Raw genomic sequence first — 15844 nt, forward strand, 5'->3', positions numbered from 1 at the left:
AGCGCGATGGTCGCGTTCATGTAGGCCATAATATGGCCTCACTGCACTCAGTCACTTTAGCGCGATGGTCGCGTTCATGTCTTGTTTGTTTTAAGACAAAAAACCAACTCATCAAATATACCCTAGAGTGTGTTGTGTGCACTAATGATTCATGTAATGCGGCAAAGTGCAAAGAAATAACTTTTCATCGGTAATTAATTAGATAATCAATTTTAAAACTTAGTTCGAGTAAAATTTTTGGCGGGCGCCATTTTGCGTCATTTGTCATAGACTTTAATATTTAAGAAACGGCATTGGGTATAAAAGATGTTAGATAGTAATATGTAAGATGACGTAAATTTTTATAGTGGAAAATAATCCCCGTTTTCCAATTACAGCACTAGAGCGCATTATGCGGCATAATGCTTAACGTTGAATGTTCCAACTACAGCAACGCTTCGCACAATCGAGCACTAGAAAAAGTAATGCGCGTGAATTGATGCGTGCAATCGATTTATCGTTAGTAATAATAAAATTAATTGTTGGAAAAAAATTTAAATCTTTCGTTTCATTGTAGTTTTTTCGAAATAATCAAAGTTAATTCAAATTGTGTTAAAAAAATAAATATAAGTATGGATGAAGGTACAAACATTTAAAAAAATGTTAATGAAAAAATGTTGTGTGGTTTTATGAAACCACGGTAAAAGTGAAACTGTTCGAACGGTTCCGAACACTGCTTTGTGTAGCGCATGTCGCGTGACGGTCGGCTGCCGTGTAGGTATACCTACTCGGCAGCCGCGATACACGCGACATGCGCTACACAGACCAAAAAGTTTGAGACGATGTAATAAAAGTTTCACTTTAAAAATCAAAATCCAAATTACTTAAAATAACCGTAAATATTTTTCAACCAATTAATATGTATACCACTTTATTTACCATTATTGAGGTTATTGCTAACTCTATGAATATTTTTTTTTCAACACTGAACTTAGCGCAACCTGCTGGTGCGTTTCACGTTCCAATTAAGCATCAGCATAATTCGGCATTGTGCGGCACTGAGTCGCATTATGCTCTGTAATTGGAAAACGGGGAATAATTTTACACATTTAGAAAAGATTGTATGTACTGTGGATCATGAAAGATGAAAATAAATTACCTTCGTATTAATTTTTTTTGTTACATTGATTGTTTTTAATTGATAAGTTTATTAATAATTTATTTATTAAAGTGAAACTTTTATTACATCGTCTCAAACTTTTTGGTCTGTGTAGCGCATGTCGCGTGTATCGCGGCTGCCGAGTCGGTATACCTACACGGCAGCCGACCGACACGCGACATGCGCTACACAAAGCAGTGTTCGGAACCGTTCGAACAGTTTCACTTTTACCGTGGTTTCATAAAACCACACAACATTTTTAGATTAATTATATTTTTTTTTGTTACATTGATTGTTCTTAATTCATAAGTAATAGATAAATTATTTACAGTTTCACCTCTATAGCGGTGAGTCGATGACATCGCTTAATCTATGACTAACAAGCCGCCCCGCACCGGCGCCGCCGCGGCCGCGCTTGAGGGCTGAGGCACAGATTTTGTTCGTGGTGTCTCCTCTATACGTAGTAATAACAGCTCAATGTGGATAAATGACAATTATATGACAGTTCACAGTTCTTGACGTCATCTATTGTCTATCGACAAATTGACTTATGACTATGAAGTATGAACTATCGCCATTTTCTAATTTGCTTGCATTGAGTTGGCTTGTGGATTAAATCTAAACCTAATTAATTTTAGTATTCCTTCAGTATGTTTTAAATTTCAGCTATCTTTGTTATTTATTGCCAATTACATATTGTAAAATAAATAATAAAACTACCACCATGTCGGCTCACGAGCAAATGAGGGCGATGTTGGATCAATTGATGGGAACAGCTCGCAATGGTATTCAGCGTGGACTTTTCATTTGTTTTTCCTTAAAATTAGAATTTCCGTTCGATTACGATACTAATTTTTCAACGATTTTTTTAGGCGAAACGGATAGACATGGTGTCAAATTCTATGATGATTCCGTATGCAAATCCTTTTTACTGCAATGCTGTCCTCACGAAATCTTATCTTCTACGGTGAGTTCTTTTTTTATTGATGTAGTGGTTAAAGAGTGATGGGATAGACTGGATTTTGATCATTTTGATTTACTATTCTAATATATTATACTTGATTTATTAATTATCAGTAAACCAAGGTAGTTATATTTTATAATGATACATTTTAATCATTACTTGGGTTCTCAATCTTATTCAATTGCATGCATAGGGACGTTATTGTGAGCGATTTTTTATTTTTATTCAAACCATAATAAATCCCTATGTTTGCAGTTCACATCCATTTTGAATCATATTCTACATAATTATACTGTAGTCCCTCAAAAGTTATTATCAGAGTGGCCTTAACTGTGGTGAAATATGCTTTTCAGAAAATGCCCAACACTAGTCTTTATTGCTCATCACAATACTTAACAGATGAGGGATAGATTGTATGAGTTAGGCTGTTCTGTAAGTACCAAGATGTACGTATAAAAACATTTCTAGTTAGCTGATTGTATACTTACTGCTATGCAGAATTTAATTTAATGGAACACTCAGGCTTAAATTTAAAATTTTAATTTGTCCTTCGGTTTCTATTGCTGCTGTGGTGAGTACAAGGTTAAAATCATACAAAAAGTTTTAAAGTCGGGGAGAACAATTTGCTGATTCATTCTTACTACATTGGGTATGTACCAAGCTGTTTAAGTGGCTAGTGAATGAAAATTTAGGATAAATATAAATAAAATAAATATTGCATGATATTTATATATTGGTTGTCAGTCACCCAATTAAACAAAAAAAAAAGAAAAGTACATTATAAAAACTAACAGTATAATTATGATCTAAAATAATAAATTTAATGCTTTCGAAAAATAAAAAATAACTCATCCCAAGTTCTTAATGTACAATATTTATGGGAAATATCAAATAATGGATCTCATGGTTGTTGGGTCTGGTTAAAAAAAAATGTGCAGTAATATTTCAATATATGTATTAAGAATACACATAATAATGACAACTTGTAAGTTATTTTAGGAAATGGAATTAATTGTATTTTTATTTTTAAATATTAAAATCGAAATTTTTAGTTTCAATGATTATGAAAATGAAAAACATTATTTGTTACAAATAAATACTTAAATAAAAATGTTTACCAAACCTACGTCAATGTAAGTTTTTTTATCACTAAGTAAATGATAATATTATCTCATATGCTAATGTGATAGGAGTATCCCCAATGTAACAATGGGAAATAAATATTTTTTTAAGGTTACGAATGATTGTTATTTACGGAAAGTGTTCTAGTCATATCTGTGTTATAATTAATTGGGAGATTATTTATAAGAGTATTTCCTGGTTAGGATAGTAACGAGGTTATTTCACGGGTATTGTAAGTATTATGAAAATAATTTTAAGTGCTGGAGAAACCATATTGAGGATGAGCTGTGTTGGTGACATAATATTGTATGTATTTTTTAAACATTTACTTGCGTTCAATAGGGGTTTTGATGTTTTATTTTATATCTATCTCTAGCTTCTCTATACATTTATGTATATCTGTTTTTATATTAGATATTATCAATGGTCTATTTTTGTTTCAAATTAGAGATAGAGATGGTTTGTTATTAGGTAGGGATTGTATAATTACAATGGTTATTTGATTGATTTATATCACTTATAGTTCCCACTGATTTTTGTCATTGTGTAGGTTTATCTGGACTAGTGCTAAAGATGCAACTATTTCTGGCATATGTACTTGCAAATCATCTGACCTTTTTTACATAAAAAATAAAATATAGTGAGTGAATCTCCATACACATTTGATATCTTACCTTTATGCTTGACATTAGAGAAAATCAATTTCATATATTCTTCCGTCCCCCTTCACGATTGTAGATAAATTCCCTCATAATTATCTATAATGAATTGTCTTACAGCGCATGGATCTAGGTGAGTGTCCAAAAATTCATGATCTGGCTCTGCGTGCCGACTATGAGTTAGCCTCGAAAACCAAAGATTATTTCTATGATATTGATGTAAGTATTATTTTTGTTATACTTTGTATTCTTGTATGTTCTGTTTTTCTAATTATTTTCTTTATGTCTGAGATAATAATAATAATGTGTTTAAAACTTAATGAAAAGGATGTATTAAAAGATTAAAATTCAATATTTATAATTTAATTAAAATAGTTCTTTTTTGCACATCATGCTGAAATCTCATGTTTCATAGGATGGGGTTTACAAAATGCATCAGATATTGTGTATGTTTGAAGTTTTTTTATATTCTGAATGATTGGAAAATATTATAATGGTTCATGAAAATATTTACCAATTTAATTTAATTTCAACATATGTACTGTAATTAATTGATATTGATTATTTTATCACTATTTTTTAAACATTTGCATTTTCCCCATATTATTCTATCGTGATATTAATATAAATTTTGATGGGCAGGCAACAGAGCATTTAGAGGCGTTCATAGCGGATTGCGACCGTCGCACGACCGCGGCGAAACAGCGTCTAGCTGAGACACAGGAAGAGCTATCAGCGGAGGTTACTGAGAAAGCAAATGCTGTTCATGAGTTGGCTGAGCAAATTGGGCAGAAGTTGGCCCGAGCTGAAGCTTTGGGGGAAGAGGGCATGGTCGAAGAGAGTGTCAAATTAATGGGAGAGGTATAATCTAAAAGTGGTGCAAATGTTATATAATAATAATTTGGAATGCATTAATAATATTTTTGTATTTGTTATTTTAGATAGATGAACTGCGTAAAGAGAAGGCAGTGGCAGAGCAAGAGTACCGTAACTCAATGCCGGCATCGTCGTACCAACAGCAAAAGTTGCGAGTGTGTGAAGTGTGCTCTGCGTACCTCGGTATCCACGATAATGACCGCCGTCTGGCTGATCACTTTGGCGGCAAACTCCATCTTGGGTTTATTACTATACGTGAGAAGCTATCTGAATTGAAGGTAAGAATTCATTTTAAATGGCACGACTTTTTATCTTTATTGCATAGTTACAAGAAAAAGTTGACGATAATAAATATTCGTGACATGGATTTTTTTTTAATGAGTAATTATTAAGTAATAAAACTCGTAATATTGTAATTGATTTATAGCGTATGCATGACATTTTATACTCATATTTTCCTTAATTATTTTTAATTGTTCCTTAATGTGACTGCGAGTATTGATAACAATTTATGACCGTTTTAACATTTTTTTTCTGCCTGAACCTGCACTCCTATTTAGACGATTGGTTAAAGTAAGATTCCAAAGAAGCATGCACGCATCCCAAGATTGTATAACCTATTGTGTTTGTGAGCACCTAATACAAACAGATAGCATCTTCACTAATTGAAAGAGCAATAAGGACCGATTTAATAAATAATAATAATAAATAAATAAATATTATAGGACATTGTTACACAAATCGACCTAGTCCCACAGTAAGCTTAATTAAGGCTTGTGTTGTGAGTACTGGGCGACGATAAATATTATATCATCATCAATCAATACATATAATAAAATTCTAGAAAAGTGGTGTCTGTACAATAAAAATATGTAAAAAAAAATTAGCAGGGGTTATTACTAAATCGATCCCAAACCCAAAACTGTTGTTAAAAAAATTTTTGTCTGTTTGTCTGTTTGTCTGTTTGTCTGTTTGTCTGTATGTTTGAACACGCTAATCTCAGAAATGGCTTATCCGATTTAGATGCGGTTTTCACTAATATATTGTGGTAAGCTTCATTTAACATTTAGTGTTTATTTCATGTCAATCGGTTCATAAATAAAAAAGTTATGACCATTTAAGTAATCACAGCGAACATTTGCTAAGGCATTCTATACATGAATTACTTTATTACGTAAATTATACGCTAAAGTTATTCCTTGACATGTCCAGATGATCATATCGAAAGTCCCCAAGCGTGGGGGGGTCGGTTATGCTGAGGGGGTAGTAGGGGGGGTCAAGGACCTTTATTTAGATTTTTGCTCATAAGTTTAAAACCTGCACAAATAGCATTATGGTTGCTTCTAGGTAAATTTTCTATATAAAAGGTCTTTGAAATTATATCGTAGGTATTATATTTTTAACCCCCGACGCAAAAAGAGGGGTGTTATGACCGCTATGTGTGTATTGCGTGTCTGTCTGTGCCACCGTAGCTCGCTAACGGGTACTACGAATTAGATGCGTTTTTTTGTTACATTAGTTGTTTATTATATTATATAGGGGTAAGTGGGAATGAAAAAAACGAATGTTAGTTGTTAATGTAGGTTGTTAATGTAGGTTATACCCAAGTGATATATCAAATGAAAATAGACGACATGTCAGAAACAATAAGTCAAATTTTATCAAAATCGGTTCATCCATTTATTTGATATAGGGGTAAAAGTGGGAATAAATAAATGAATTTTATCAAATATACTCAAGTGACGTATCTAATGAAAGACATGACGTGTAAAGTACAATAAGACATATTTTATCAAAATTGGTTCATCCATATATTGGATAAAAGTGGCAATAAAAGTTGTCAAATATATCTAAGTGGCATATCAAATGAAAGGGCATGGCCTGACGTGAGAAGTATAATGAGGCATAGGTATTTAATCAAAATCGGTTCATCCATTTATTATATAGAGGGGTAAAAGTGGGAATGAAAAAAACGAATGTTGTCTGTTATACCCAAGTGATATATCAAATGAAAAAAGACGACCTGTCAGAAACAACAAGTCAAATTATATCAAAATCGGTTCATCAATTTATTTGATATAGGGGTTAAAGTGGGAATAAATAAATAAATTTTATCAAATATACTCAAGTGACTTATCTAATGAAAGACATGACGTGTAAAGTACAATAAGACAAATTTTATCAAAATTGGTTCATGCATTTATTGGATATAGGTATAAAAGTGGGAATAAAAGTTGTCAAATAATATACCCAAGTGGCATATCAAATGAAAGGGCATGACCTGACGTGAGAAGTATGATGAGGCATATTTAATCAAAATCGGTTCATCCATTTATTGATTTATAGCGGTAAAAGTGGGAATGAATAATCGAATGTGGTCAAATAATATAATCAAGCGGCATATCAAATGACGTGTGAATTACAATTAGTCATGTTTTATCAAAATTGGTTAATCTGTTTATTACATATAGGGCACCTTGGGGTGATAGTGGGGATACATAATCCAAATGGAGTACCAAACGAAAGGATATGACATGTACATAATATATAGGTATGATTAGACATGGTTTAGAATTTAGATCAAAATCGGTTCTGCCATTTACTAGGGGTGAAAGGGAAAAGTTGAAAGTCTGTGAAAGTAGAAGGAATATGGGAGCGGGAGAATAACCACATCCTGGAAATTTTGAACTCTTCTGTACCTAAGTTTTATACCTAGCTCAGTTTAGTAATAAATTTTACTAACAGTTCTTTTGTGTTATTATTTATTTTATTTCTTAACTTTATAATAATGTGTAAGTACTTATAATTTAGTTGTATATGATAGTACGTGTTTCAAGACGTGTTTACTCAATAATTGTGTGTAAAGTAGTAACTACTATGCAGTCACTATTCCACGCGGACGAAGTCGCGGGCACAGCTAGTTTTTTATAAATACATATATAAATAACACCCAGACCCAAGAACAAATAATTGAGTTCATCACAGAAATATTTGCCCTGACCAGGGATGGAACCCGGGACCGTCGGCTCAGTAGGCAGTTACTTTACCACTGCGCCAACCGCGTCGTCAATTTCTATTTAACTTAAAATAAATTTACACGGAAGTAATAAAACATTAATTCACAGAAAACGGTAGAGAAGCGTCGCGAGGAGCGCGGCGCGGAACGCGAGCGCAGCGGCGGGCGGCGGCACTACGTGGGCGGGCGCGAGCTCGACCGCCGCGCGCGGAGACACCGCGAGGTGCCGCGCGACCGCGAGCGCAAGGACAACGAGCGGGAGCGGGAGCGGGAGCGGGGGCGCGACCGGGAGCGGGAGCGGGAGCGGGAGAAGAAGTGAGTATCGTGGTAGAGATGGTGTCGTAGGAGATTGTATTACGCAGTTCATTAAAGAAACGAATCTTCAATGGCGGCTAAAGCTGACACTGACGTATGGTACGGTATAAAAATAACGTAAATGGATAATTATTTTATTAATTATTTCAAATTGTTTGTTGACAAACTTTTTTGTTATGGTATTTGTGTATTTATATGAATTATCATATTTACGTATACAGAATGTAACAAAATCCCCATAATATTTGTAATGAGCCCATAAAACTGAACAACTTTTCCCAAAGAACATATTTTGTCAAATTCCAATAAAACATTATTTACTTTCGCAAATGCATAATTGTCATTGTAAATTTATGATAAAAACTATTATAGGGAAAATCAAATACATTTTAGTGATTTTATTTTTCTATTTTTTTTTGCATACCGTACGGCCGTGTGTAAGCGAGAGGGAATGATAAGCGCCGCCTTTGAAGATTCGTTTCTTTATTGAACTGCCCTATAGTTAAGAGTAATTACGCATTAGTATTCAGAGAAGTAAAATCTAACTAACTAGAAATTGTTAGAGGTAAAATGTTTATAATGAGGATGAATACAAATAGATAATGCTATGAATAGAGTTTGAATTGAATAGACTGATGTGAAGAGATAACTGATAAGTCACATTGTGCATTTGTATATGGTGATGCTGTCAAAAGTCAAGTTTGTATACAAATATGCAGTGAATTTATAATGTTTTGCATAAGCCATACATATATATTGTTTACGTAAATAAAGTCTGTTTTTTAATAGAATTTTTATCAAATGTAAATAAAGCTGAATAAAATAAATTATAGCTTATAATATAAAAAAAAATATTGGTCATGTACTAGCCGCACATGACTGGCACACAACAATAAAAGAAAAATGTATGAAAACACCGTCATTCAGCCTTAAACTGGCACTCAACATTAAAAAAAAGACGATTGCACTCCGGGAGGGCCGGCAGAAGTGAAAACTTGATTATTAACGTTGAGCATGTTTGATATTTTGGAATGGTATCCGTCTTACGCTTTTTCGATCAGGTCACGTGTCCTGACGCGAGTTTCAAGATTTTATACCCATTACAGAAAAGGTGCTCAACGCCGCTATTAAGAAGTTTTCACTTCAAAAAAATATTGGTCATTTACTAGCCGCAGATGACTGGCACACAACAACAATAAAAGAAAAAATAAAAATTGGTTGTCTGTAAAGTCGGTTTACTGACGATAGTTGAATGTGACAACGTTCGATTGTACTGCTTTGTTGCTCGTTCCGCGCTCTCGCTTGTACTTCAAGCCTTACATGGAACGCCTCAGAGCGAGGTAACGCCGCATGAGTCATGTTTTTTCGTGCGTGCATCCGGTGCTATCGAATTATAAGACGTTGTCACGTCAAAAATGTATGAAAACACCGTCATTCAGCCTTAAACTGGCACTCAACATAAAAAAAAAACTAAAAAATGGTTGTTTGTAAAGTAGGTTTACGATCGAGATGTTTACGTGATAACGTCTTATTGGTGGCAGCGCTCGAGATGAGACGGGAGATAGGTCCGTCTCTCTCTCGGTATACCTGCGATCGCGCTCGTGAGGTTTTGGTGTGACACAAGTTTCTGAACATGTCACCCGACTAAACGATTTTAAAAACGTTATCATGTCAATAAATAATGAATTGCAGACGCAGCCGGTCCCGCAGCAAGAGCAAGCGCGCGACGCGGTCCCGTTCGCGCGGCCGCTCGGCGCGCCGCAGCCACTCGGCGCGCTCCGCCTCGCGCGAGCGCCGCCGCGACTAGCGCCGCCCGCCGCCGCCCCACCCGCCATGCAGCTTGGCTTAGATTTGCGCTTGCGATCAATATGGGGTATTATTAACAATATTGGAAGTTTAAATTTTGGTCTGTCTGTAATCTTTGATGTCTTTTTCTATTTGGGCGGGTTTTTGACACAGTTTTAAATTGAGTTGAAATGTTAATTTTGTATATGCTGTAAGTAACAGTAAAAGAATAGAATAAGATGTGCAATAGATACGGATTATAAACTTTTTCATGTTTCAACACTTAAAATATTAGACTTTCTGTAAAATGACTAAATAGCCCGTCCGTCAATAAAATGATGACAATACACCTTTCATAATAAGTGCATCCTATAATTGTTAACTTGTAAATTATCAGTTACTAAATACTAATCAAATCTTTCGTACGTGTTTTCTAATACTTAATTTCCTTATTACTTCTGTATTGTATCCCTCTCAGATAGCTTATTATTTGTAGGCATCTAGTAAGGTTCAAATGTAAAAAAGACTTAAATAAAAAAAGACTTTTTGCAAAACTGTTTTGTATCAAGCATGGGGATTGTAACAAGCGCAAAGCTAATACAAATTGTTTGGTCGGAGAAATATCTCCGTTAATAAATGGAGAATAGAATAATTTTTCTGTTTCGAAAAATTGTATTTTGTTGCGTATATGACATATACCATGTTTCTGAAGTTCAACCTTCATCATTGTAATAAAATCTTATTTTACCTCGATTCATAGAATTGCTTTTTTCCATGTGACTGAAAAACATCACAATATAGGAAAATCGATACCGAGGTGCAGTGACAGAAATATATTTCTGATTACCATAGCTTATTTAATATATTGGAATAGTATGAATAATAAGTAATGTAATGTAGCATAAGGAATTTAATGTTGAATATTATAAATGTATTACTTTTCTTTGTTTGCCATATTTGTTTTAATCTCGCATAAATATACAATAATGTTGATAATATATTTTAATGAAATATTTTATGTTAGAAAAATTTATTACAAATTCAAAATTGTATAAAAAGTTTTAAAATTGTAACTTGTAACTAATATTTTAAATATGTAACTTTGTGGCAGACAAAGTAAATGTGTTTAGAGTTAATAGCTCAAAAGACTTAGCGAATATTGTGACACATATAGATAGGTAATAGTCGACAATATGCTTAGGTTTTGAGTTCTAGCGTTAATGAGTTCATTAAGACTTGTAAATTTTTGCACTGAATTGTGTACGATAATTAATTATTAATATTACTATGATTGTAATATTTTAGGTAGTGATTGCAAAGAATTTCAATAAATAGATAAGTCTAGGATTAGAATGCATGATTCCCATGTATTATTGTAAGATTTTAAAATTCTTATATTTGCTTTTTTATTGTTATTTTCAACTATATGCTTATTCCAAGATTGTGCAGGCTTAGTAAGTTAATTATTAACGACAATTCTGGTTTTGTGACAGAGCATCCTAAATGTAATCCAGTCTATTACTGTTAATATTATTTTATCATATTTTGTGTTAAAATAAAATGTTTTCAAAATAGCATGTTTTATTTTACTAATCCTGACTTCCTTATTCATATTTTAATCCGTCAGTCCTCGGATCACAGACACAATAGAAAATCTATTGTGTCTCGGCCCGATCGGGCCGCTCGGTGGTCAATGGGTTAAATACAATATTGTATTTGTTTGATTCATTTAAATATAGAAAGATCAAAGCAATTTAAGTACCTTGGGCACATGCTTATTGCTTACTGATGACCTCCGAGACGATGTATATGTCCCAGTCAACTGGTTGAATCTGCTATTTGAATGACTAGAGGTCAACTCGTCAAGTTGTTTACTAACTTATAACCCACTCCCTTATCCAAACCACAGAATAGTTAATATTACAGGTACAGAAGAAATACTCGGCATAAAGATATAAATAAATGCGAGCCTTACTACTACGCGAAACAGTAGTATTTAACTTGCACAAAATTATCTCTTTCTATAGCGTGGCCCTTATCTTTTCTTACGATGTTAGGGTTGATACCTAGTATGTACCTATTTAGTAATTAACTGTGGTATTAATATAGTATCATTATAATTGTAGGTAAGCTCTAAAAAAATAATTTTTCAAACCTAGTACTTACAATTATGCGACTCGCGCGCGACCGTTATGATAGCACACACAAAAGAAAAAGCAAATACAAAACACGCACACGCTCGATTAAATGTATCGTGTTGTTTTATGTCAGTACATCGTGACGTGGGTGGGTGAGCACCCGAACGCCATACAATAACTTTTACTTGAAACATTTTTTTCATCCAAATCGTTAAAAAATATTTGCACGAAATATTTTTAATCGACTGATTCGATAATCATTCTGCGGCCGGCTGGGCTCTGCGTCGTAGGTAAATAACGGACGTACCTCGCGGAGTGAGACAAGCCTGTCCAATCCAACGAATATGCTAAATGATAACGGTCAGTCAAGACGTTTAACAACTTGACGAGTTGTGCTTTAGCCATTCAAAGAACGCACTAGGTAATCGTTCAATCAAATAGCAGATTAATTAACCAGAGGAATGCGACAATTATATTCGATCCGGGTTTTTTAGGTGTGAAAATAGTGAACTTATCGTTATTTTATTTGTCAAATATAATTTGCTTGTTCTTTTCAAAGTATTGTGCCAACTATAGACACAGAATAATAACTAGTAACTATCGTTACAGAAGCGTTACTTCGCAATGGTTTTCAAGGAAATATGTAGGTACTCAGTCTGATAAGCAATATGATTTAATTTAGCTCGCGTTCCATTCGAGCACGTGTTCATTTACATACCTACCATTTTTTTTTGAGGAATATAAGTCTCAGATCCAGGATTAGAAAAATATACCCTCATCTGTTATTTATATAAAACTATTTTTTATAATAATTTCAATATCATGAACTTATAAAAACAACCTCTGCCATCATAAGCCTGTTGCAATAATCAATAGTCATTAATTAATTAACAACTAATTTATTTTTAATTTTAACTTATCGTGTCTTATTTCGCTTGAGGCAGCCTTGGCCAGATTAGCCCTTGCGCAATGGCCCTCACCTGTAGGTATGTTTTTAATACCTACATGCGGAGTCACAGGCCTGCTATTAATAGATAACGAGTAAACCTGTAGGTACTTGTTATTATAACAACACACTAAAAGGATGAAACATAAATAAAAACACGTAGGTACATAATATTTTTCAAAGATATTTATTATAGTAATTTTTATAGCATTTTATGCTACTTACACGTAATTACACTTAACTAGGCAGCGCTACGCTATTATGGCAAAAGTGAAACATAGAAATAATACAAAAGACCTAGGGGACGAGTAGGTACTAACAATATAAATTTATATCATAAAATTATAGATAATGTGGGCAGACTGGCCATTGCTTTTTCTATATAATTAAAGAATCAATATTTTTACGTATATAACCATGATCGACATAATAAATAATTTATTTTTCAACCAATTAACATAAAATATTTACCATATAATTTATCGAAAAATTAGCACCCAAAAGAAGTAGTAATGTAGGTATTTAATATTAATAAAACAGCAAATAGAAAGATTTTATTTATAAAATGAGATTTATTAAGATTTTCTATGAGATCAAATCTATTTAAAGAACTAACATTACAAAATTGCATTGATGCATGTTCTAGTAACATTACATTCAGACATCTAAGAAAGGTAAAAAGTGCATTATTATACTATTAATATTCAAATCCTTCTCGCAGTTAGCATGTTAGCGCAAGCAGAACAAGGAACTTTAAAAAATAGAACAACGACTGAGTATGTTGATCAAATAAAAATTGGTGTCTAAAAATAAATAGTCAAAAAGTTTATCATAAGAAACTAGAATATTTGAAAATCATTATAAGTAGAGGGAGGTAGGTAATTTCATGTTTTAGTAAAAAACACAATTGAAGTAAAAAAGTGAAATACGAACTTAAAAGTGACATTGATCGTGATTTATTAAATCTTCTCAAAATACGTAGTCTTTATTTTGGCATTAAGCTATGCACCTTGAATTAATATAAAGCAAATGACGCAAGCGTATAATCTTAATTCGAGATATTATTTCGATAAAATAAAAAATTCGTAACACACAATAAAAATATGTAGCATCTATCTAATACTTAAAATATTTATTGGTCTGTTTGCGCTAACAACAATTCGTCTTTTATATTCCTTAAAACTAACTCAGTCCACTTTATAATAGGCTATTTGACAGTATAAAAAATAAATTACTTTTTTGTGTAATCCATATATATATAAGGTTTTTGAAGCGATTTAAATTAATAAATGATATAAATAATAACTTATTTATTTATAAATCGTCGAGAAAAAACATCATATTTTTTTAAATTACCACGTGACCGAAAACATCCATGATTGGCTGCATCTGCCATGACGTCACAGCGGCGTAAATAACAAGTGATCCCAACGTTTACTCACGTCGTTGCTGAATTTCGCTTTTGGTTTTGTTTCTTGTATAACTTATTTCTTGTGATTCAAGGTGTCTGTAATCAGTTTTGTTCTTTATGTGTTATTTTTGTTTGTCATGGAACCAAATTTAGAAAAAGCAGACAGTAGAAATCTATCTAATGTGGACGCTATAATGGTTGGCATATTCTTTAAAAACAACCCAGATTTTTACGCTCCTGAATTGAGAAATGTGAAAACAGCTACGTAAGTTAATATTTCAGTCGTCATTCATTACCTTTTTAGTTAAATTTACCTACTTACAAACATGAATCACAATAGCACAATAATTATGAAGTATACATTTTTTAGGTTATGCCCTTTGTTTTTCATTTCAGCCCTCCAGTTTATAGGATTGACGTGTTTGTATTGATTATTTTCAATATCAATACAAACACGTCATCATCAATTTATATATTATGTAATATATCATTATCTAACCTCAAGCAGGTAAGTAATGAGACGATTTATACTATGTATTGCAAATAAAATAAACTGCCTACTAGGTATTCAACACCATACTTACATCGAAGTGGTCATCACAAAAAAATATAACTGTTTTAATTGATATATCTAATATCACTTGGATTTCTGCGAGCTAACTGCAACCACTTTCTACGCATTTTTATATCTTTTGGAGCACATATAAATAGTTTGTCAGGGGTTTTAATAGTTGTATTTCTTCATCCAGGAATTACACACTATCTATAAGAACTCATTTTCTGGTTTTTAAACAGATTATCTTAATTATACTATAATTAAAACAAAAACGAACAATAAGTACTAGGAGCAAGTTGATGTTTACGCCGCTGTGACGTCACCATGGTCGTGAGACGCCATATTCTTCAAAATTGTGTTTTGGCGGCATATTTGAATATCATGTTTTTATTTTCCATTTTCTCAATTAATAACTACAAAAAAATAAGAAACATGTGTTTTGTGTGCTCTATAAATGTATCTTAATAATTTGAGACAGTTTTCAAAACCTTGTCAAATAGCCTATTACGTCAAAACAGTACACCAAATACATTTATTTGGCTCTATTCACGATTCTATAAAACTTTAAAGCGCGCCACACACGGTGAAGATACTATAATATTTTATCTTAAGATATTGTTATATTTTATATTACAGTATCTTAACGCATCCGGTATCAGCGTTCGGACCATCATTTTTCTTTTTGTCATTGCGTACTAAGACCCCTGTAGAACCGCCATCCTGTTACAAATGACCCACAAAATTTCGCGTCATTTGTAACAGGATGGCGGTTCTACAGGGGTCTTAGTACGCAATGACAAAAAGAAAAATGATGGTCCGAACGCTGATACCGGATGCGTTAAGATACTGTAATATAAAATATAACAGTATCTTAAGATAAAATATTATAGTATCTTCACCGTGTGTGACGCGCTTTAG

The 15844-nt window shown here is 33.0% G+C and overlaps 1 protein-coding gene across 3 annotated transcripts; it reads left to right on the forward strand.

Moving 5' to 3' along the window:
• The first annotated feature begins 1707 nt into the window (after positions 1-1707).
• Positions 1708-11447, forward strand: LOC149486565 (putative RNA-binding protein Alsin2). Of its 3 annotated transcripts, none has more exons than XM_089698201.1 (8): positions 1878-1923; positions 2011-2105; positions 2456-2548; positions 4004-4102; positions 4526-4744; positions 4825-5037; positions 7885-8090; positions 9783-11447. In XM_089698201.1, exons 4-8 carry the CDS (start codon positions 4007-4009, stop codon positions 9895-9897), a joined length of 849 nt encoding a protein of 282 aa, XP_089554327.1. In that variant the 5' UTR covers positions 1878-1923; positions 2011-2105; positions 2456-2548; positions 4004-4006; the 3' UTR covers positions 9898-11447. The 3 variants fall into 3 exon arrangements, with proteins under 3 accessions (XP_089554325.1, XP_089554327.1, XP_089554326.1); XM_089698200.1 differs by having other exon boundaries at positions 2456-2534; XM_089698199.1 differs by lacking the exon at positions 2456-2548 and having other exon boundaries at positions 1708-1923.
• The last annotated feature ends 4397 nt before the right edge of the window (positions 11448-15844 follow it).

The sequence above is a fragment of the Colias philodice genome, chromosome 8 (genome assembly GCF_061535455.1).
Source record: "Colias philodice isolate Cphi_HAF_F1 chromosome 8, ilColPhil1 Martin Lab GWU primary, whole genome shotgun sequence".
NCBI classification, from domain to species: Eukaryota; Metazoa; Arthropoda; class Insecta; order Lepidoptera; family Pieridae; genus Colias; species Colias philodice.